This window comes from Macaca fascicularis, chromosome 12, assembly GCF_037993035.2.
Source record: "Macaca fascicularis isolate 582-1 chromosome 12, T2T-MFA8v1.1".
NCBI lineage: Eukaryota > Metazoa > Chordata > Mammalia > Primates > Cercopithecidae > Macaca > Macaca fascicularis.
The window spans coordinates 131,400,609-131,421,602 of record NC_088386.1 but is presented as its reverse complement, the minus strand read 5'-3'; the positions used below and the strand labels follow the sequence as shown (position 1 = coordinate 131,421,602).

At 50.4% G+C, this 20,994-nt stretch overlaps 1 protein-coding gene across 4 annotated transcripts in view; it reads right to left on the bottom strand.

Moving 5' to 3' along the window:
- The window catches only part of AGAP1 (ArfGAP with GTPase domain, ankyrin repeat and PH domain 1), a 645,437-nt gene extending 629,871 nt beyond the window's left edge, over positions 1 to 15,566 (bottom strand). For 3 of the 4 annotated variants that reach the window (XM_005574702.5, XM_005574705.5, XM_005574700.4), the window contains exon 1: positions 14,773 to 15,566. In XM_005574702.5, the coding sequence (XP_005574759.1) occupies positions 14,773 to 14,935 (163 nt within the window). In that variant the 5' untranslated portion in view covers positions 14,936 to 15,566. The remainder of the gene's footprint in view (positions 1 to 14,772) is intronic. The other variant, XM_065526310.2, reaches the window with a different exon arrangement.
- Between the last annotated feature and the right edge of the window lie 5,428 nt (positions 15,567 to 20,994).

Sequence of the window (20,994 nt, the reverse complement as noted above, 5' to 3'; positions counted from 1 at the left end):
GGGGGAAAGTAACTTCTATTTACATGTATAAAAAGTTAACTGCCCACTAACATCTCCATTATTAAAATGTCACAGAATTCGTGTGGCTTAAATGTAAGCTGTATTTTCAGCTAGCTAGGATTAAAGGTGGTGCAGATTTCCTAAACTCAGGTGAATTTTCAAAGGCATGCTGTTTGGAAATCCTCCCTCCTCCCGCACTGCGGAACCTGTAATCGCAGGCAGTCAGCTTGCCTCCATGCCTCCTCCTCATGTAATCAAAACCGTCAGTCAGCATCCCAGCCACCACCAACTCTCAGCAAGGGAATAAAAGTGAACCAACAGCTGTTATTTTCTTTATAACCTTGGTGAGTAAAAAACTGAGGGTGAATGTGAGTTTCAAAACACAAACTGAAATCTGCAGGAGAGCTGCAAACTGCACAGAGAATTCCCCAAGTACTTCTGGAGACTTATGGGCTGATTTCTGAAGTTGCCTTTTCTGTTTTATTAAAACATCAAAACTGTAGGTGGCATTACTTGGCATATACCTGAAGGAATACACATTGTTCTACCATAAAGACACATGCAGTTAGTTGTGTGTTCACTGTGGCACTACTCACAATAGCAAAGACATGGAATCAACCAAAATGCCCATCAATGGTGGGCTAAATAAAGAAAATGTGGTACCTGTACACCGTGGAGTACTATGCAGCCATAAAAAAAAAGAATGAGATCACGTCCTGTGCAGCAACATGGATGGAGCTGGAGACCAATATCATAAGCGAACCAGCAGAGGAACAGAAAACCAAATATCTCATGTTCTCACTTGAGCCAAACATTGACACAAAGAAAGGAACAACAGCCACCAAGGCCTAGTTGAGGGTGGAAGGTAGGAGGAGGGAAAGGACTGAAAAACTACCTATCAGGTACTGCACTTACTATGTGTGTGATGAAATAATCTGTACACCAGACCCCCATGACACACAACTTACCTATGTAACACACCTGCATGTGTACCCCTGAAACTAAAAGCTTTTTAAAAAAATAAAAATAAAAACCCATGGGTGGCTGGTGTCCATAGGTCCTGAGTTCAAATCCTGCCTCTACCACCTTCAGGAGTGGGCAGATTCAGGCAAGGCTTTAAACTCTCCAGGCTGCAGGCTCCTGATCTGCCAAATGAGGGTTCTACCACCTCTGTCTGGCAGTGACCAGGATAACAAAATGACACAAAGGGCACCCAGCCCTGAACACAGCGTCCTGAGTGTCGTCCCCAAACACTCAGGCGGCAGGTGCTATTACGGATTTTACTCAGTGAGGGGAAGGGAAGAAACCAGAAGGATGGTTCAGGAAACGTTCCATAGAAATTTCTGGAATCTGGAGCAGGAGCAGCTGTCAGAGATGCCTGCAGGCAATGGTGTCACTTACAAGGCAAAACCGCACCGGCTGCTGCAGTAGAGCTGTGCCCCAGTCCAGCGGGATGTCCCCGACTCCTCCGCCAGCGCTCCCCTGCCATCACCATCCAGACTCTTGCCAGCTTCTCACTTATCCTCCTCACTCTTATGTCTTCTCGTCCTAAACACAGATTCATAACTAACGTCTGAATAAAACCACAGGGGACAGGGTGACAGGGACAAAAACTCCTTAGTTGGTCGGCACACAGGACACTCAGCAACTGCCCATCTATTGATGACAAGACAGATTCTGGGCAGCTGCTTCATTCAGGCCTGTGCAGGTACTGACGCTCAGCATTAAAGAGACGACTCATGACTGCAGAGCAGTCACCCAGAGAAATGGCAGGAGCTCCTAAGTCAGGGTCGCCCCAGCGCAAGCGTCACCGGCTGCCCACGGGCTCCAGGAAGAAAGACTCAGCAAGTGGCCACTCCAGCTCCAGCTCCAGCTCCCTCCAAGCTCAAGTCCTGCGAGAGACGATAATGTACACAAGACTGAAAGGAAAATGCACAGAAATAAACCTTGCCCATACCCTGTGGGCAGACAGCCGAGGTCTCTATGTCACCTGCTCTGCCGTTCAGTTCCCAAGGCTCCAGCCCTCATTCTTTCCCAGCTTTGCAAACCATCAACACAGGAAAGAGGATGAACATGGATGTGAATGAGGAAAACAAGAGTGTGTGCTTTGCTTTCATGTGTGGTTTTGCATCTCACTGGCCCTGCCCGTATAGACCCTGCTTCTGGCAGCTCCTAACCAAGAATGTTCCCAGTGGCACCCTATTTTCAAAACAAGAAACTGTTGGACAAATAAATTCAAGTTTCTACGTAAAATTCTGAATCTTATGTCCAGACAACCCCCAAAAGACAATGTCATAGTCTTCACGGTTCAATTTTTTTTTGAGACAAGATCTCACTCTGTCACCCAGGGTGGAGTGCAGTGACACAATCATAGCTCACTGCAGCCTTCAATTCCTTGGCTCATGCGATCCTCCTACCTCAGCCACCCAAGTAGCTAGGACTAACGGCACTCGCCACTGTGCCTAGACTGGTCTCAAACTCCTGGCCTCAAGCAATCCTCCCACTTCGGCCACCCAAAGTGCTGAGATTACAAGCACGAGCCACCGCAACCTGCTTCAAATTTTTTAAAATATTGAAACTCAAGCTAAATAAATAAATAAATAAATAAATAAATAAATAAAAGGGCCGGGCACAGTGGCTCATGCCTGTAATCCCTGCACTTTGGGAGGTCGAGGTAGGTGGATCACCTGAGGTCAGGAGTTTTGAGACCAGCCTGGCCAACCTGGTGAAACCCCATCTCTACTAAAAATACAAAAATTAGCTGGGTGTGGTGGCAGGTGCCTGTAATCCCAGTTACTCGGGAGGCTGAGGCAGGAGAATCACTTGAGGCAGAGGTTGCAGTGAGCTGAGATCGCACCATTGCACTCCAGCCTGGGTGACAGAACAAGACTCTGTAAGAAGAAAAAAAATTAAAACATAAAATAAAAATTAAAAAAAAAAAAACCTCAGTATCTGGATCTAACACGAATTATGTAACAAGAGCCAAGGTAACAGTAACCATGGAAAATGGGTCTTCTAAACACACATTTCTGGAAACGCTGACTGCAATGAGCTCCCTCCCTTATAACAGCCCTGACGCTGTTCCCACAGCCCAGACCCCCGGTCACCAGCATCTCCATCCTGCGTGGTAACAGCTGGGAATCAAAGCACTCCCGGCCGGGCGCAGTGGTTCACGCCTGTAATCCCAGCACTTTGGGAGGCCGAGGTTGGCGGATCACCTGAGGTCAGGAGTTCGACACCAGCCTGGCCAACATGGTGAAACCCCATCTCTACTAAAAATATAAAAATTAGCTGAGTGTGGTGGCATATGTCTGTAGTCCCAGCAACCCAGGAGGCTGAGACAGGAGAATTGCTTGAACCTGGGAGGCAAAGGCTGCAGTGAGCCGAGATCACGCCACTGCACTCCAGCCCGGTCGACAGAGCGAGCGAGACTCCATCTTAAAAAAAAGAAAAGAAAAGAAAAAAAGCCAAAAAAAAAAAAGCATTCCCCTCTCCAAGCGAGATCCATAATCAGTAGTTCCTATCGTCCAATAAAAGGTCTCCCAGCCTGCTTTCGGGGGCTGTCAAGGATCACCCACCATTCGGCCGCCTACCCTGCTCTTCCCAGGTTGAAGAGACTGTTCCGGATGCTCCAATCATAGTACCCACTGGCCTGGAAAGCCGGGAAAGCCCTCCTGACAGGTACCTGGCTTCCAGGATCTCTCCCTGGACTCCGCCCATCCCCCAGGCCCCTCCCACACAGCCTTGTGTGGCTCAGATCTCTAAGGTATCAGTGGCTCCCGGGTGAGATCTGAAGGGCCCTGAGTGTCCCACACATCTGCCTGTTCTCCCAGCTTCAAAAACTGGGCTCTGCCCAGTGCAGGGGCTTGATAAAATCTTGTCTATTGATTCTCACATTTAGCCATTTCCCCGACTAAACAAAGTGAGTATAAACTTGGTCCTCCCACCACCATCCCTCAAAATAAATATTTGCCATTGCAAAGCCACCAGAGAAATCCACACATGCACACACCGCCCTTACTCAATCCATGGCCCCGCGTGTCCTTCCTGGCTCTGGCCTTGTTTAGCACTGGCCTTTGTGGAGGGGGATGGGCAGCTCCCAGGACACAGCCCCAGAACAAAGAAAATTACTCCTTGAGTTGGCAACACTTAGCTTTTTTTTTCTTTTGTGTCTTCAGCATAATTGCTACAAACAACAAAAACTGAATAATGCTAATACATAACTATGAAGGCCGTAACACAGTTTAGGCCAAACATACAGAGTGAATTCCCTTTCAAACACCAACACAGATCCAGTGGGTTATCTAAAACCCAGCACAGAGATGGACTGGGGCTGCTTGGGACTCAGCCAGAAAGAGTCCCCCAGCTGACAACTGACTTCTGCTAGGAGCCAAGGAGAGCCAAAGGGGGGCCCCTGTTCCAGTCCCAGGGGAACTGCGCCCTCTTCCTGGTGAGGGATTTCACTTACACAGCTCCATTCACAGCCGTCATTATTTAACTCACAAGGAATTAATAGCCTGCAGACAATCCAAAAGTTTAAAAACCTAATCTCTAAGACAGTGCTGGAAATGCATTAGCCATGCAAATATTTGTTTATGAACAAACAACTGAAAGAATGAAAATCAGCAGAGGGAGACAAACGGCCATCCCGAGTGTCATAAAATGAACCTTGAAAGCACTGAAAGGTTTCCCAGGTAGCGGCTGCTGGGCTGAAGGAGCGGCCTCACGAGCAGCTACGTCCAGCCCACAGAGAGAAAGAGACACAGCCCAGCATACACCCGACAGAAATGAGGCCATAAGGGCACCAAAAGGTAAGCTAGAATCTGCACAGTGGTGCTATTCATGATGGCCCCAAAACAGGCAGCCACTCAAACACTGACAGCCCCCAAAATAGGGAACCACTCAAACACTGACAGCCCCCCAAAACAGGGAACCACTCAAACACTGACAGCCCCCAAACAGGCAACCACTCAAACACTGACAGCCCCCAAAACAGGGAACCACTCAAACACTGACAGCCCCAAAACAGGCAGCCACTCAAACAATGACAGCCCCAAAACAGGCAGCCACTCAAATACTGACAGCCCCCAAAACAGGGAACCACTCAAACACTGACAGCCCCAAAACAGGCAGCCACTCAAACACTGACAGCCCCAAAACAGGGAACCACTCAAACAATGACAGCCCCCAAACAGGCAGCCACTCAAACACTGACAGCCCCCAAAACAGGGAACCACTCAAACAATGACAGCCCCAAAACAGGCAGCCACTCAAACACTGACAGCCCCCAAAACAGGGAACCACTCAAACACTGACAGCCCCAAAACAGGCAGCCACTCAAACACTGACAGCCCCCAAAACAGGGAACCACTCAAACACTGACAGCCCCAAAACAGGCAGCCACTCAAACACTGACAGCCCCAAAACAGGCAGCCACTCAAACACTGACAGCCCCAAAACAGGCAGCCACTCAAGCACACATCACAGGCAGAAGAGACCAATAAACAGGGGCTACAATTTCTAACCATTTCCCTCAAGGCAGATGAATCTGTGCTGGCCACTGAACTAGATGCTGGTACCACAAACAGTTTGTGAAAACTTTCTCCTTTATAACTCGGGCACCTTTCTATACGTTATGTGTCAAAAAAAAAGAGAGTTCGAGGCTGGGTGCAGTGGCTCAAGCCTGTAATTCTAAGACTTCAGAAGACCAAGGCAACATAGCGAGACCCCATCTCTACAAAAAAATTAAAAAAAAAAGAAAAAATAGTCGGACATGGTGGTATGTGCCTGTGGTCCCAGCTACTTGGGAGGCCGAGGCAGGAGGATCGCTTCAGGAGGGCACGGCTTCAGTGAGCCATGATTATGCCACTGTACTTCAGCCTGACTGACATTCGAGACTGTCTCAAAAATTAAAAAATAGGTCAGGCACGGTGGCTCATGCCTGTAATCCCAGCACTCTGGGAGGCTGAGGCAGGTGGATTGCTTGAGTTCAGAATTTCAAGACCAGCCCGGGCAACAAGATGAAACCCCGTCTCTACTGAAGATACAACGAATTAGCCAGGCGTGATGCACGCCTATAGTCCCAGCTACTTCGGGGGCTGAGGTGGGAGGATCACTTGAGTCTGGGAGGTTGAGGCTACAAATGAGCCCCAACAGTGCCACTGCACTCCAGCCTGAGCAACAGAGACCCTGTCTCAAAAAACAAATCATAAATAATAAAAAGTTCCAAGAAAGAGTTTGAAGTCGTCTCAATCCCACCAGTTCCAAACCCAAACTTCAAGTACTACATGAACACTCAGAGACCCAGGCTTGATTGCTGAAGCTAAAATTACGACAATGCTGTTCCCCGCCAATCACACCATCCCCTCCCAAATCAGGTTCACCAGCCTGAACTTCCAGCAGGAGCAGTGTCGTCAGAACAGGAGCAGATACTCGATCCGGGCTCACAGCAGCACCCCAGACCTTCCAAAACAACAACAAAGCGGGGGCAGACAGGCTTCCGGAAGTGCCCTCTCTGGAAAACATGCTGGATTCTCCCCCACTGAAAAGGGCAGCTCGATGCACAAACAGGATGGAAGTTCAGGGCAATCAGGTCTTTCCAAATCAATTTCTTTTTCATTACATAAGCGAGCCAGCACTTCCAACAATACCAATCCTGCTGAAGGGTACCATCACACGGTGGGCGTGCCCCCAAGGTGACATTTAAGAAGTGAAAACTCTTTCCTGAAAAAAGGGTAGGTCTTGTGGCTATTTGTTGCAGGCATTCATATACATTTTTTTTAAATGTCTGACTTCTGTCTTTCAAGTATCCTCAATACTATAAGTCACTATCGGCTAAAACTAAAACGTGTTGAATTGAAGCTACATTTACTTTCTAAAGATACCGTTCTGCCTTTAAGACTATTATCTGAGTGAGAATAGGGTAACAGTACTTTTGTCCTAAGCTGGAAATCAACATGGTTATATTTACTAGAGCCTGTTGAATGTTGACATTTCTCCAAGACCAAACATAAATCATTTGTGAACACGGCCAGTAATTATTTGAAATTCTTCTCCCAGAACCATGAAAAGTGTTTTCCCACCCTTTAAAAAAAAATTAAAAAAGGAAATAAAAAGCTTCTAACCATGATGCTAATGACAACCAGACGGCATGAGCAGTTTTAAAGATTAGACAGTTGCTTGTGTAGAAACACTGTACAAATACTCCAACACTGCAGCCCAAAAAAGACAATCCCCATCAAACAGCGGGAGAAGTGTGAAATTTGCAAATGAGCCCCTGGTTAAACAAAAACACCAATCTGTTCCCAGAGAGCTCAGGGTGGCCACCTGTTCGGGGCTGGTGGCAAGTTCTGGTTACCAACGGAAGAAACAATACTGGAGCGAGCAGCGATGGCCCCCTCTCGGGCCCTGGTCCCCACCCTCGAGCCTATATTTAGTCTGCTCTTTATGGAAAATGTCCCAACCTCGCACACAAACAAGCTATCTGGCTGGTTATTCAAAGGGTCCATCAACGATCTCTTCTGCAGGGGGTGGTATTTGTTTTCCTTTCCTCCCCAGGCCTCAGACACGAGCACGATACCCACTTCTGGCCATGGTCACTTGTGAGAAAAGCCCTGGAAGAGAGAGGGACTGGACCCAATGGACAATGCCAGCCCTGCCTCCGGATGGTCATCACTGCATCTTGGGAAAGACAGAGGCCCGCACTATGAAATGGGACCCCCAAATCCCCCTCTGCCTCTCAGAAGCACAGAGCTTCCAGAAGGCCAGGGTTCACGGCAGCACACACAAAGCACTTGTACCCCTGAATAAAAATAACAGATGCTGCAAAGATTAGAGATTAACATCTGTAGAGTGCATTTTGTTTCTCGGAGAAAGGTACTTAACAAAGGGAAGGAATTATGTAGCTAAGCACCAGATCAGAACCTCAAACCCTGGATTTTAAAAATAGCTAAGCCTCATCCGCTTTGCCAGACTCAATCACTTAAGCTAAGGACTCGAAGGGTCTGGAGGATTGGGATGGGGGCAGGGAGGGGGACACAGGTTTGCTAGAGTGTACAGAAACATGAGACAAAACGAAATCGGTGGTTAAAATAAGCCAGAGTGAGACTCACAAACTATAAACACCTGCAGGGTACACAGGGAGAAAAACGGATGCAAAATAAGGGATTCTCATCTTAACAAAATAAAATGCCTGGTTTAGGCAAAAAACAAGAGGTGGTAGCAACAGGGCTGCAGGTTTTGATTTGAAGGTTCCTGCAGCTGCCCCCACTGCTTCTCTCCCTTCTGAGTCACTTCCTTCAGGCTCCTCCAACAGCTCTTTTAAGCTACTAGTAACATCTAGATCCTGTCTTTTACAGAAATGTGCTTTCAGCCTGGAAATATTGGTAACAAAATGTGTCATCTGCCAAATTATCATACAATAAGTGAATATTGAAGAACCCCATCTAAATATACATGAGACTACATTAAAAAGCAACAATCTCCAAAAGACAAGAAGGAAAATCCACAAAACCACAGAACAAGACTAGAAGGAAATGGACATCAGCTGTCTCCACCTCCAGACCAGATTCTCTTGGCAATGGCCATCCGCCATGCCACCATGTCGCAGAAACACAGCCCACTGGCAGATGCCCCTGAGAGCAATAACTGAAGCACACCCTGAGAATGGCCCTGCATGGCAGGTGCACCTGAATGTGTGTTCGCGGTTCTGAGCTAAGGAATCCGGGAGTGGCCAACCCGGAGATTCATTCCTTATCTATGAGGAACATCTAAACCCCCAGCCTGTCTCATGGAAAGCAGGCCATACAGGGTATTGAGGCTCTTTGATTGGGGTTAAAAGAAGGTTGCTGGGTGGTGGTTGTTTGGAGGAATGTGTTAAGTGGAAACGCTATATAAACTGCACACTTTCTGAAAGCAGGTAGCAGCGCTTCTCTTGCCCAGGCCACCATGGGACCACTCTGTACATAAATTCCCCTAAATAACCCTTTGTCTTTTGTTTGTGGCTCTAGGTCTCTTCTCCAGTCTCTTGAACCCAGTGCCATCCCTAATGAAATTCAAAGGGGTCCAGGATGACAGACCCAGCATTCAGCTGCTTTTCAAATAGCATCATGGAGCTCACATGAACACCAGCTTGATACCATTCAGATCCGGTTTAAGTCCCTCCTCCACCACGCTTAGCCTGTGTGACCACAAGCAGCTCCCTGAGCAGCTGGCCTTCGGTGTCTTCACTTGCAACCTGCAGGAGAGGCTGATGAAACCTTCTCACCTGGCTACAAGCACAGCAAGGAAGAAGAAGTAATGGCCCAGAGATGATACCAAGTCAACTGGAGCTGCCTTCCCTCTACAGCAATGCTTCCTGAAGTGTGGTCCCTGGACCAGGGCATCCGCATCCTCAGGACACTTGTTAGAGAGGCATATTCTTGCATCCTGCTCCAAACCCACAGAACTAGAAACTTGGGAGGTAATAGGAAGGGCCGGCAATCTGTTTCCACCAGCCCTCAATGTGACCTGACACACACAATGTGCTCTCAGTGTGACACCGAAGATACTACATCATGGCAGTGACACAGGCTGTCACCGGTTTGTCCTCTTAATATTGATTCTATGTCTGAAATTCACTTACACCAAACATAAACACCAACCTGTTGTAGACAGGTGATCTGAAAAAGCTGCCAAGATTTAGCAAGCAAATCTTTTGCTTCCCCTACCTACAGCAAAGAAAATTTCACTTCCATCCCAAACACCACATGATACTGAGTTCCCACCAAGCCAGCCCACCAAATCCAAAAGGTGTCGAACCCTAACTTCTGTGCTCTGGGGACGTTTCAAAATGCCCTTACTTCTGCAGCGCATAAACACTGTTGATCCTACCAAGAAGGAGCTTCTGAAAGGACCCTCTGGCAAGTCAGCCAGTCAGCCAACAAACAATCCTCGGGCATCCTTCGAGGGCCAGACATGATATATCAAACCACTGAGGATACAACAATAAACAAGCCCCGACATCTGCCCTCGACCAGCTTCCAGACCTCCCGACCAGCTTCCAGACCTCCCGACCAGCTTCCAGACCTCCCGACCAGCCTCCAGACCTCCCCGCTGGAGTGGGATTAAGTAGGTGAGCCAAACGGGGAGGGCAAAGAGCAGGAGGGCCTTAATTCTGGCGACGCAAGGCTGGTCATGAGTGACACCAACACAGACCGGGCCTCGCATGGTGAGCAACAGGCAGAGAAGGCAGCATCTCAAAGAGCACCTGCACCACAACTAAGAGGCATGAGTAAGCCGGACTCACAAGGAACGCCCGCATGGTGGAGGCCCTGGGTGCCGGTAAGGTACAAAAGCTCACCTGGAAGCAACTAAAAGCCAACTGAGTGTTATTTTTAAGGAGGGGACTGCAAACCTGCTGCCTTCCATTCAACTTGAAGGATTATGAACATGGCCAATGGTGACAAAGAAACATGACACTTATCGGCGGCAGGAAGAAAATGTTTGTTTCCCTAAACATGCACACCCGCATCAACCGGACCAAATACACTTCCACGTGAAAACAAACGCTTCTGGAAGTTTTGCCACAGTCAGTTGCTTTACAGAGAATATTTTTGGTTCTTTGGGGCCTTCTCAAATCCTCTTGCCTTAGGTGGCGGAAACAAGCATGGAACGCTTTGCACACACGGCCTATGGGAAGTATGAATAACAGGGGCTCTGCTTCTATCTCACACGGCGACAGAGGGCCAGAGGGGAGGTCGGACGGGCCCAGCTCACCGCTCTTGCACAAGTGTCCCAAGCTTGCTGGGCCTCAGCAGTGCATCTGTGTATAGGATCGCCGCAGGACGAACTGAGATGATGCACATTAGACACTCCACACTCTGCGGGGCACCGATGCTCAACAGAGCAGCTGTATCATGGGACAAAATGGGGAACCCTGACCCACCTTCCCAGGTCCCCCAAACACTGGGGCTCAGATACTACTAAAGGGTCCTGGAATCTCCCTGTGAAAATGCCCTTAAGAAGTGCAGCGCAGGGTTCTCCCACCAAATGCCAGGCCAGGCCAGGCCAGTGGAGAGCTTGGGTTTCCTCTCATCGGCCACCTGGTGGGGATGGAGGCTTGAGGGCTGGCTGAGGGCTCAACCTCAGAGGAAGGCCAACCTTCCCGGCGATGCCTGGGAACCTGGGAATCGCGCTGCCTGGCTGAATGAGCTGGCTGGGTTATCACTCACTCACATCACGGTCCTGCTGCTGGCAAGCTGAATTACGATGTGCGACTGCTAAGAGAGGCTTTATCCTTGAAAGAAGAACAAGCTTTATTGAACAAGAAAGGCAGTTGATTCATCTACCTCGACGCCATCAACCCCAGATGGAGTTTTCTAAAGAGAATCAGAGGGCAAACTAACACACGCTGTTTAGATTGGAGGCGAGGTGGGTCTCAGGCTCATTTCTGGGCATGGTGGCTGCAGAGGCTCCGGAGACGACACAGCTGTGTGGCTACATTTCACAGCACCCCATGCCCCATAGGACATCCCAGAAACCTGATCAGATAAATCTGGAACAATCAGCAATGCTTCCTTAAACTCTAGCAATTTGGGGGTGGGGGGAGGGAGGAATAAACCTCTCAATGTACAAAATAAAAATTGGGGAAAAAAAAACACAGTTCTCTCCTGATAAGCTAATGTTTTAAAACAAGACTGAGGGCAAAATCACATGTAATCCCATGCCTACAAACAGGATTACGGATCTGTTTTTATTTGGGAGCCTTGGTGAGCCTTTCAACTAAAATATATTTCATCCATTGTTAAGAGATTTTCCAACCCAGACCCACTTCAACTCGCTCTGAAATGAGCATCAGCCAAAACATCCTTCCCTTGGACAAGGCCGCACCTCACTCCAACAGCAAAAACTCCTGAAGATGCCAGAAAACAGTGAACTTTTGAGTAGGGTGCAGCCAAATGTGGGAATATTGTGCCAACAAGAGAAACCCTATCTTCAAAAGCTCTTCATAACATTAAGAAGTGCCCACATCATGGTAGTCCAGAAGCTTTGGAAGTCAGACCCCAATTTTGTGTATGTACATATGGAGGAAGGGGGGAAAAAAAACCCTAGCTGAAAATCTTCTAAAGTGTGGCTAGTTTTCTATCTGGTGGGACAAGTGACTTTTTGAGCCATTTGTTATGATGTGCACCTGCTGTTCTGATTATAAATGGTTAGACTTTAAAACCTCCAAGGTGCACGCACAGGCAGGGGCAGCTCTTTGCGGGGAGCCCTCTGCAGTTACTGTGATGTTCCAGCACAGGCTGAGTTGCCAGCACTGGGTTTCTGCCATTCACACGCAGTCTGGAGACTGAAGCTCCATTCAAATGACCCCTTGGTTCAGATCAGACTTTAAACCACCGCAGTCAAATGTTCAGGAGACCATTATCCCTCCCTGAACCTCCAACCGCTTCTCCATAAAATGAGGATAACAAGCCACCCACCCTCCCTCACAGGGTTGGTGAAGTCACACAATGAGACAACAAATGCAAAAAGATTTCTGTTAAAGTTCTACAGAAATGAAAGGTGGTATCATTATTGATCACAGAAAAACATGCAAAGAACAGCAGCATGTCTGAGTGGTTCTTCAGCCTCACTAAATTAACTACAGCTCCACACAATGTAGACATCCCTATTTCTAAGAGAAAAATAACAGCATCACCCCAGTTCCAAACAGGATTCGCCCAATGATTCTAAGCCTTATTACAAATGACAAGGATCCTGGCCAAGAAGGGGCCTAAAATCTCAAATCATAAAGGGAGGCTCATGCTGTCAAAAACCACCATCATCTAGGAACGACTTTTTTTTTTTTTTTTTTTTGGTTTTTTTTTTTTTAAGGAAGAAAGGAAAAGGCAACCACATCCTCTTTCTAGAAAGTCAAACTGCTTTGCTGGAAGTGCTTGAGCCCCAGAGCTCAGCTTCAAGAATGGGAAATAAAAACGAGGTGCTGTGAACCCCACTCAGCCAGAGGTCTTCACGCAGCAACAGAGGCTCTCAGCCAGGTGCCTTCAATATCTGACGCCGGCTTTCACAGCATTTCATCAGACTTCTGCGGATGCTGCCAGCCAGGAAGAACCATCTGAAATGAGCACCGTGCAGCCTTCACAGCTCCCGTACCAGACGCAGAGCTGGAGCTCTGGAGGAACCTTGCTGCAACACCACCCAACCATCAGCAGAGGGGTGCAGGTCCCATCGCCTCTCACCACGAGTCATCCAGAGGCAGACCCGGCCTGTCTCTTGAGGAATTCACAGAGCATCTTAAGTCACCAACAAGGCAGCCAGGTGACCTCATCGGAGACAGATACACACAAAGGGCCAGGACCCCATAAAGCTGGAGCTCCACCTGGATCCTCCCCTGGAATTAGCAAGTCCCCCAAGGGTATAGTCTGCCAGTCAGCCAGCCTGGCTGGGACATGGTTCAAGTCTACAGGGCTGCCAAATGCCAAGGGCTCAGCAACACAACATCCACTTTCTCCACCTAACTGGCCAAGTTTCAAACCAAAACACTTTGGGGTTAGTAGTTCAGACTGCATAGTGCCAAGGCAAAGCCTCTCTGTGGGCTGATACCCTCTCCCTCACAGAGGGAGGAGGCTGGGCAACGCCAGCACCAGGCTTTCAGGCACATTCCTGCCGGCCTTGAGCCATTCTCAATGTTCCTCAATAGAGGTCTTACCGGCCAGTGTGTATTATGGACAAGCCACTCTGCAGGCTTTTTACCATCACTGGCCAATAGCGCTGACAGGGGAGAAAGTGCTGATCAACTGTGGCTAGGATATGACTCCACACTGCCCACACACATGCCACCTGGTGCCCCAGGTGAGTCTTGGCAGGACCAAAGGGATGAAGCAAGGAAATAATTCAGCAGCCTGGAAACAGAGAAATGAGAGCCACCAGAAATCCAAAGGGAACTGTCCCGGAAGGCAGACTGCTGTTGCAGCTCTCCTGGAAGGCCATGGCCCTGCCTGACATGCAGAGGGAAGCGGGGGGCGGGGGGGTTCTGCCCAAGTATCCTGCCCGCCTTAAAACCACAGCACCCTCCACTTCAGTGGCCTCCAACTGCAAACATACGAAAGCGAGACCCTTCCGCTGGAGGACGCCCTGCCCTCCTGGTAGGGTTCTTCCTTCCTCTCATCCAACCCAGGACTTCTGGTTGGTACAAAGCACACTACCGGGGCCAGCGTCTGCACAGGGGCAAATGGAGCTGCATCTGGACACGATGCTCCCGCGGTTGGGGCTGGCTCTCGGCATCCACTAAGTTCAACTGCACCCCTGAATTGAGCAAAGACACTAAGGAGGGCAGCCCTGCACCGCCCAAACACGCCGGCCCGGGCCTCACCCCCCAAGGCAGCACTTCTGCAGAACTCGTCTTCAACGTCCAGCAAGACGCCCAGGCCTGGCAACCTGTCAGGGGTCGGGTGGCGCCAACCCCTCTGGCTGCCCCCCGGCGTCTGCTGGGCCGGGACGCTTGGGCGGCCCAGGACGCTGAGGCACCGAGCCACTTTCCCGCAGGAGAGACTCTATTGTCCATTATCAAATTAACGCTGACGATCCATCTTCCTGGCGGAGCTCGCGGCGCGCGGGGCGCAGGCGACGCTCGCCGGCCTTGCAAGGCAAGCAGCGCCGCAATGCTCCCTCGGCGGGGCAGCCGCGTGCCCCGGCCGGCGAGTGTGGACACCCGCACGCACACAGCGCACACCCCCGCCGCGCCGCGGGCGTCCGCGCCTTCCCGAGGCCCCAAGGCGGCCCGGCCCTCACCTTCGATGGCGATGACGTGCTCCCGGATCTGGTTCTGCAGCACCGGCTCCTCCACGCGCTCCAGCAGCTCGTAGATGGAGTAGATGTTGGGGTGGACCGACTCGAAGCGCTGGATCTCGGCCCGGATGGCAGCCGAGTTGGCCAGCTGCTGCTGGTAGTTCATGGTGCAGGCGCCGCGCCTGGAGCCGCGCGCCCCCCGCCGCCGCCGCCGCCCCGCGCCCCGGGGCCCGAGGGCCGCCGAGCCCGGGGCTCCGCAGCCCCCGGGGAGCCGGGCCCGCCGGCGGCGGGCGGAGGAGGCGCGAGAAGAAAGGCGCGGGCGGAGCAGGCGCGGGGCTGGCCCGCGGGCTCAGTTCATGCCCGGGACGCGCGGCCGGCAAGCGAGCGGGCCCCGGCGTCCCGGGTCAGCGGGCCGCCCGCGGGGAGCGCGCCCCCATGGAGCGCGCCGCGGCGGGCGCGGCCGGCCCCGGAGGAGGCTCGCTCGGGCGCCTTCCTGAGCCGCAGCCGCCTTCCAGCCCTAGGGGCTGCTCCGCCGAGCAGCCATTAAAGCCCAGGCAGCCGCCGCACTCCGAGCGCCGGGGCCGAGGGCCGACCCCTGGGCAGTGTGACCGCGCCGCTCCGGGCTCCTGGCCGCGGCGTGGGTCCGCGCGCTGCGTACTGCGCCGCCCGGCGCGTCGGGACCCCGCGCGAGCCCGCCGTGCGCCGCCGGCCGAGCTGGAACCGAGCCGCAGGCGCCGTGCAAGCCGCGGAGCCAGCTCCGAGCGCCGCCCGCCGCCTGCCCGGCCGGCCCCCTCCCTGGCACGCAGGGCTCCGGCCCACGTCGGCCCCGCCCCCGCCTTCGCCCGCGCCCGCGCCCCGCCCGCCCGCGCGCTCGCCGCCCTCCGGCCGCCGCCGCTGCGTCCTCCTCGGCGCTTCCCAGCGCGCCGGATCCCGGGGAATTGCGCCAGGCCCCGCCCCGCGCCTGCCTCTGGGCTTCCTGGGACTTGTAGTCCGTGCACCCGGCGGGCCGGGGCAGCGGGGTGCGCGGGGTGTTCACACCAGGCCAGGGTGCAGGACCCTGCCGCCGGCCGGGCCCTGCGCCACCCAGCTCCTATCCGGGTTCTCGCGGCGGCCCCCGCGCCCCAGCACGGGGGAGGCTGCCCAGGAGTCCGCCCGCCTGCGTTTTTGTTTGTTTCCAAGCGGCTGGCTCCAGGAGCCTCTGCGACTCGCCAGCGTCCCACGGCCTCGCTTGGTTAGCGGGCCTCCCCCTCCCGCGTTTGGTAACTTTCTGCCTCCTTTCCTCAAAGTAGCACACGTGTTTTCTCTTAATATATACGATTTCTTTCCAAAGGCGAAGCGCCTCCTGAACCCATGCGGCGTGGGGATCCACACTCCACGAGTGGACTAAAGTTTAGACAGGGGTGCCAGATGCGACAGAATACCACGGAGGCTTTCGAGGCATCCTTCTCCCTTACAATTTTTAAAAATTGAGCCGTGGATCTCAAGCTGCTGCCTCCTGAGCGCCGCTGCCTGCTCCACGGGGGTCCCTAGCCCCTGGCCTGTCCGTCCCACAGCAGTCCCCGATTGAGCTCAGCCCCGGGGACCCCGCAGAGCTGGGACCGCACTGCAGTAGCGCTTGGAAGGCTCGTCCCGCAGCCTTGAGGCAAATGGGACCCTTGAGATTTGCGGAAGCACCGACTGCTGGGCGGTCTCACAAGGTCCTGGATTGAGGACACTGGCTGAGTCCCTGCCCCCAGCCATCGGCGTGGTCTTTTTGAAACACAACCAGCCGGCCGGCATCCCAGTTTAAAGCCTGCTGAGCCTTCACCGGCTCACACGCAGTTTGCTATGGCCTAAGCACCCTGGTAGCCAGCTGTGTTGGCTTGCTGGCTGGGTTCCACAACTTGCCAGAGATGTGCTGACATTTTTACTATTCCGGGCCTGCTCGTCTTCTCCTTGACACTTAGGCACAGGTCATCACCCCATACCTCGGGCTTTCCACGCATAATTAACTCTAGTAACCAAAAGGCAGGCGTGTGGCCTCACCTAACCTGACTAAGCAGCAGGTGATCACTTGCGGATCACTCGGTTTCCACTCCTGGAAACCCCTTCTCCCAGTGCTCACCAGGGCTTCCTGCTGTGTTTCTGGCTTCGCTGTCCCTTTTGTGGTTTTCTCCTACTCCCCTAACCTCTAAATATGGAAGGCCCCAGGGCTTATGGTTAGGCCTCTTTCATTTGCTATTTGCTGTGATCACCTCTGTCTTATGATTTGAATATCATACACAGGTTAATGAAGCTCATGTGTATCTCCAGCCTTGACCTCATCCCTGAATAACAAATTCACATACACCTGCATCCTCAACATTTCCGGAAGCCTAGCTGGTAGTTTAAGTCCAGCATGTTGCCAGGTGAACTCCTGCCATCCCTTCCTGCTACATCTCCTAAAAATCTTCTCCATCCCAGTCATGGGCAACTCCAGGCCACCATTTGCTTAGGCTAAAAATTCGGTTCTGTCCTTTTTGCTTCTCATTTTCTCATATCCCAAATTGTGTCAGCTCCACCTTCAAAGGATCCAGAATCCCACAACTTCACTCACTCCCACCACTCAGCTGAAGTCAGGATCATCTAGCTGGATCATCACTAGATCTAACAATTGTAATAGCTCCCTGCCTCCTACCTGTTCCCTTACAATGTATTCTCAATAAGTCAGACCTGGTGAAACTTACAAAACCTTCGTCAGGGCTTGTCATGCCTTTTCTCAAAACCCTCCAGTGACTCCCATCTGGCCTCCCCTACACGCATGAGCTCTTATCAAAAGCTGCTCAGGGGCTGAGCTGTTCCCCTACTTGTAAGCTAACAAGTTAGCCTGCCACAATTCATGGATGCTGGCAGAAGACATGAGACTCCCAGATCAGAAACAAAGGACTTTGTTATTCATAACGATAGCATTAGTCAGAATATCAGCATTTTCATGCACCGGTTCTCGGAGCCCCAATTCCCATGGGCAACGTGAGGCCCAGGTGAAGCCTGTACTTGCAGTCAGCTGCCCTATAGGAGTTTTGTAAGTTTTATAAGTTTTTAATCCTGAGCTTAGAGAGCTCAGATCCTTCATATGGGCAGTAAGTGTGTCTGCCCTTCACTCCAGAGGGAGACACTGTTTTTATCATGGACAGTAAGTATGTCTACCCTTGACTTGGCAGAAAACATTCTCTCTGTCTTCCAAGGCTGTTTGCTCTGCAAACATCCTTGAGAATATAGTCCAGAGCAAAGGCAGCTGGTGTCTCTGCCTGTGTACCTATGTTACCCAGCAAGGGCTGCCATAAAAACCTTCCATGGGCCTGGCATGATGCCTCATGCCTGTAATCCAACACTTTGGGAGGACTGCTGGAGCCCAGGAGTTCGAGACCAGCCTGGGCAACATGGTGAAACCCTGTCTCTACAAAAAATACAACAATTAGCCAGGCATGGTGTTGTGAACCTATAGTCCCAGCTACTCAGGAGGCTGTGGTGGGAGGATGGCTTGAGCCCAGGAGGTCAAGGTGGCAGTAAGCTGTGATCATACCACTGCACTTTAGCCTGGAAGACAGAGCAAGACGGTCTCAAAAAAAAAAAAAAAAAAAAAAAGCTTCCACAGACTGCATGACTTTAACAGAAATCCGTTTTCTCACTATGCTGGAGGCTGAAAGAGCCAAGATCAAGCTGTTGCAGGGTTGGTTTCTCCTTGGCTTGTGGATGCTGCCTTCTCACTGTGGCCTCATGGGGGTTTTTCCTCTGTGTCCGTGTCCCCATCTCCCCTTCTTAGAAGGACTCCATTCATATTGGATTCAACCCCCTCCTAATGACATCATCTTAGTGTAGTCATCTCTTTCAAGGTCCAATTTCTGAATATAGTCATAGTCTGGAGTACTGGGAGTTAGGACTTTAACATATTAATTTTGGGGGCATAATTCAACCTATGACTGTCCCTCTTGCCATAGCATCTCTACTTCTAGCCTGTTCTCTTTGGCCACACTGGCCTCCTTGCTGCCCCATAAGTACACCCATCACACCCCCACTCTTGTCATCTGTTTCTCTGTCTCTCTGCCCCCTTCCCCAGGACTATTGTTCCTTATGTATTTGCTCCAAAGCCACCTTCTCAATGTGACTTTCCCTAACATCTTCTCTAAAATGGCATCCCTGTTCCCCAACACTTCATGTCCCCTTCCTTGCTGTAGTAGAAAGAATAATGGTCCCCTAAGATGCCCACATCCTAATCCCTGAAACCAGTAGATATGTTAGTCTAAGTGGCAAAGGACTTTACAGGTGTGATTAAACTAAGGATCTTGAGATGAAGAGATTATCCCAGATTATCTGAGTGGGCCCAGTGTAATCACAGGAGGCTTTATACAAGGAAGGCAGGAGGGTCAGAAACAGAGGAGATGTGAAGACAGGTGTAAGGGAGAGAGAGAGGAGAGGAAGGCAAGGGAGAGAGAGAGATCGGAAGATGCTGTTGGGCTGGCTTTGAAGATGGAGGAGGGGGCCACCAGCCAGGGAATGCAGGCTGCCTCTACAAACTGGAAAATGGAAGAAAACAGATTCTCTCCTACAGACTTCAGAAGGATCACAGCCCTATTGACCCATTTTTGGACTTTTGACCTCCAGAACTATAAGATAATACATTTTTGTCATTTAAGCCACTAAATCTGTGCTAATTTGTTATAGCAGCAATGGGAGATGAATGCACTTGCTTTATGTTTTTCTTAGCACTTATTCCTGTCTAACTCACCATATACTTTACTTATTTATCTTGTGTATGGTTTGTGTCCCCCATTAGAACATACGCTCCATGAGGGCCAGGATTATTTTTTGTTTGTTTTGCTCCCCATTCTATTCCCAGTGCCTATAACAGTAGCTGACACATAGTAGCTACCCAATAAATGTTTGGCAAACAAACAGCTTCCCCATTAAATTGTTCTTGTCATGAAGACAAGAACCATATTTCTCTTGCACAGGGCTTGGAGCATTATAATGCAACAAACATTCAATAAATTAATTAATCAGCAATAGCTCTCCTATGGTAAGAGCTGTTCTCTCATCATGCCAGGCACATAGTAGGTGCCTAATAAAGGTTTGCTGAGTTAAAATTGAAGTTTCTCCAGCAACATGGGACCCAGTGACATTTATCAGGAATGTGCTGCAGATTTATCTTCTGTGAATACAGCCAATAATTCTAGCCTTGTGTGTGTGTGTGTGTGTGTGTGTGTGATGGTCCTTCCAGGCACTTATAAGCTCTGAGTGAAAACTCCACTGTGAGAGTAGGCCAAGTCTTAAAGTAGTGAATGTCTTCTGTCCCAGAAACATCAAAGATGGTTTGAATGATCAGCCCATTCATTCGTTCATTCATTCTGTCACTTATTTATTCATTCAAGAAATCTTTATTGATCATCTACTGTATTCTAGGCAGGGTGATATGTTCTAGGGATAAAGAGGTGAAAGATGAAGCTTGCCTTTAGTGAGTTTGCATTCCAGGGATTATCTCTTGAAGAAACATTGCTTCTAGGGTTCAATTTCTGAATCCAATCTGAGGCTGTAAACAAAGAATAAGTGAGAGGCCAGGCACAGTGGCTCGCACCTATAATCCCAGCACTTTGGGACAGCGAGGTGGGTGGATCACCTGAGGTCACGAGTTCAAGACCAGCCTGGCCAACATAGTGAAACCCTGTCTCTACTAAAAATACAAAAATCAGCTGGGCATGGTTGTGCATGCCTGTAGTCCCAGCTGCTCAGGGAGCTGAGGGAGGAGAATCACTTGAATCCAGGAGGCGGAGGTTGCAGTGAGCCAAGATCGCACCACTGCACTCCAGCCTGGGCAACAGAGTGAGACTCTCTCTTAAAAAAGAGAGAAAGGGAGAAAGAGAAAGAGAAAGAAAGAAAGAAAAGAAAGAAAGAAAGAAAGAAAGAAAGAAAGAAAGAAAGAAAGAAAGAAAGAAAGAAAGAAAGAGAGAAAGAAAGAGAGAAAGAAAGAGAGAGAGAGAGAGAGAAAGAAAGAAAGAAAGAAAGAAAGAAAGAAAGAAAGAAAGAAAGAAAGAAAGAGAAAGAAAAGAAAAAAGAAAAGGAAAGGAAAGGAAAAGAAAAGAAAAGAAAAGAAAAGAAAAGAAAAGAAAAGAAAGGAGGGAGGGAGGGAAAGAAAAAAGGAATAAGTGAGAATATCTGTGGATGAAGGCAGCCGTGATGATTCATACACATGAACACAGAGCTCACACACAA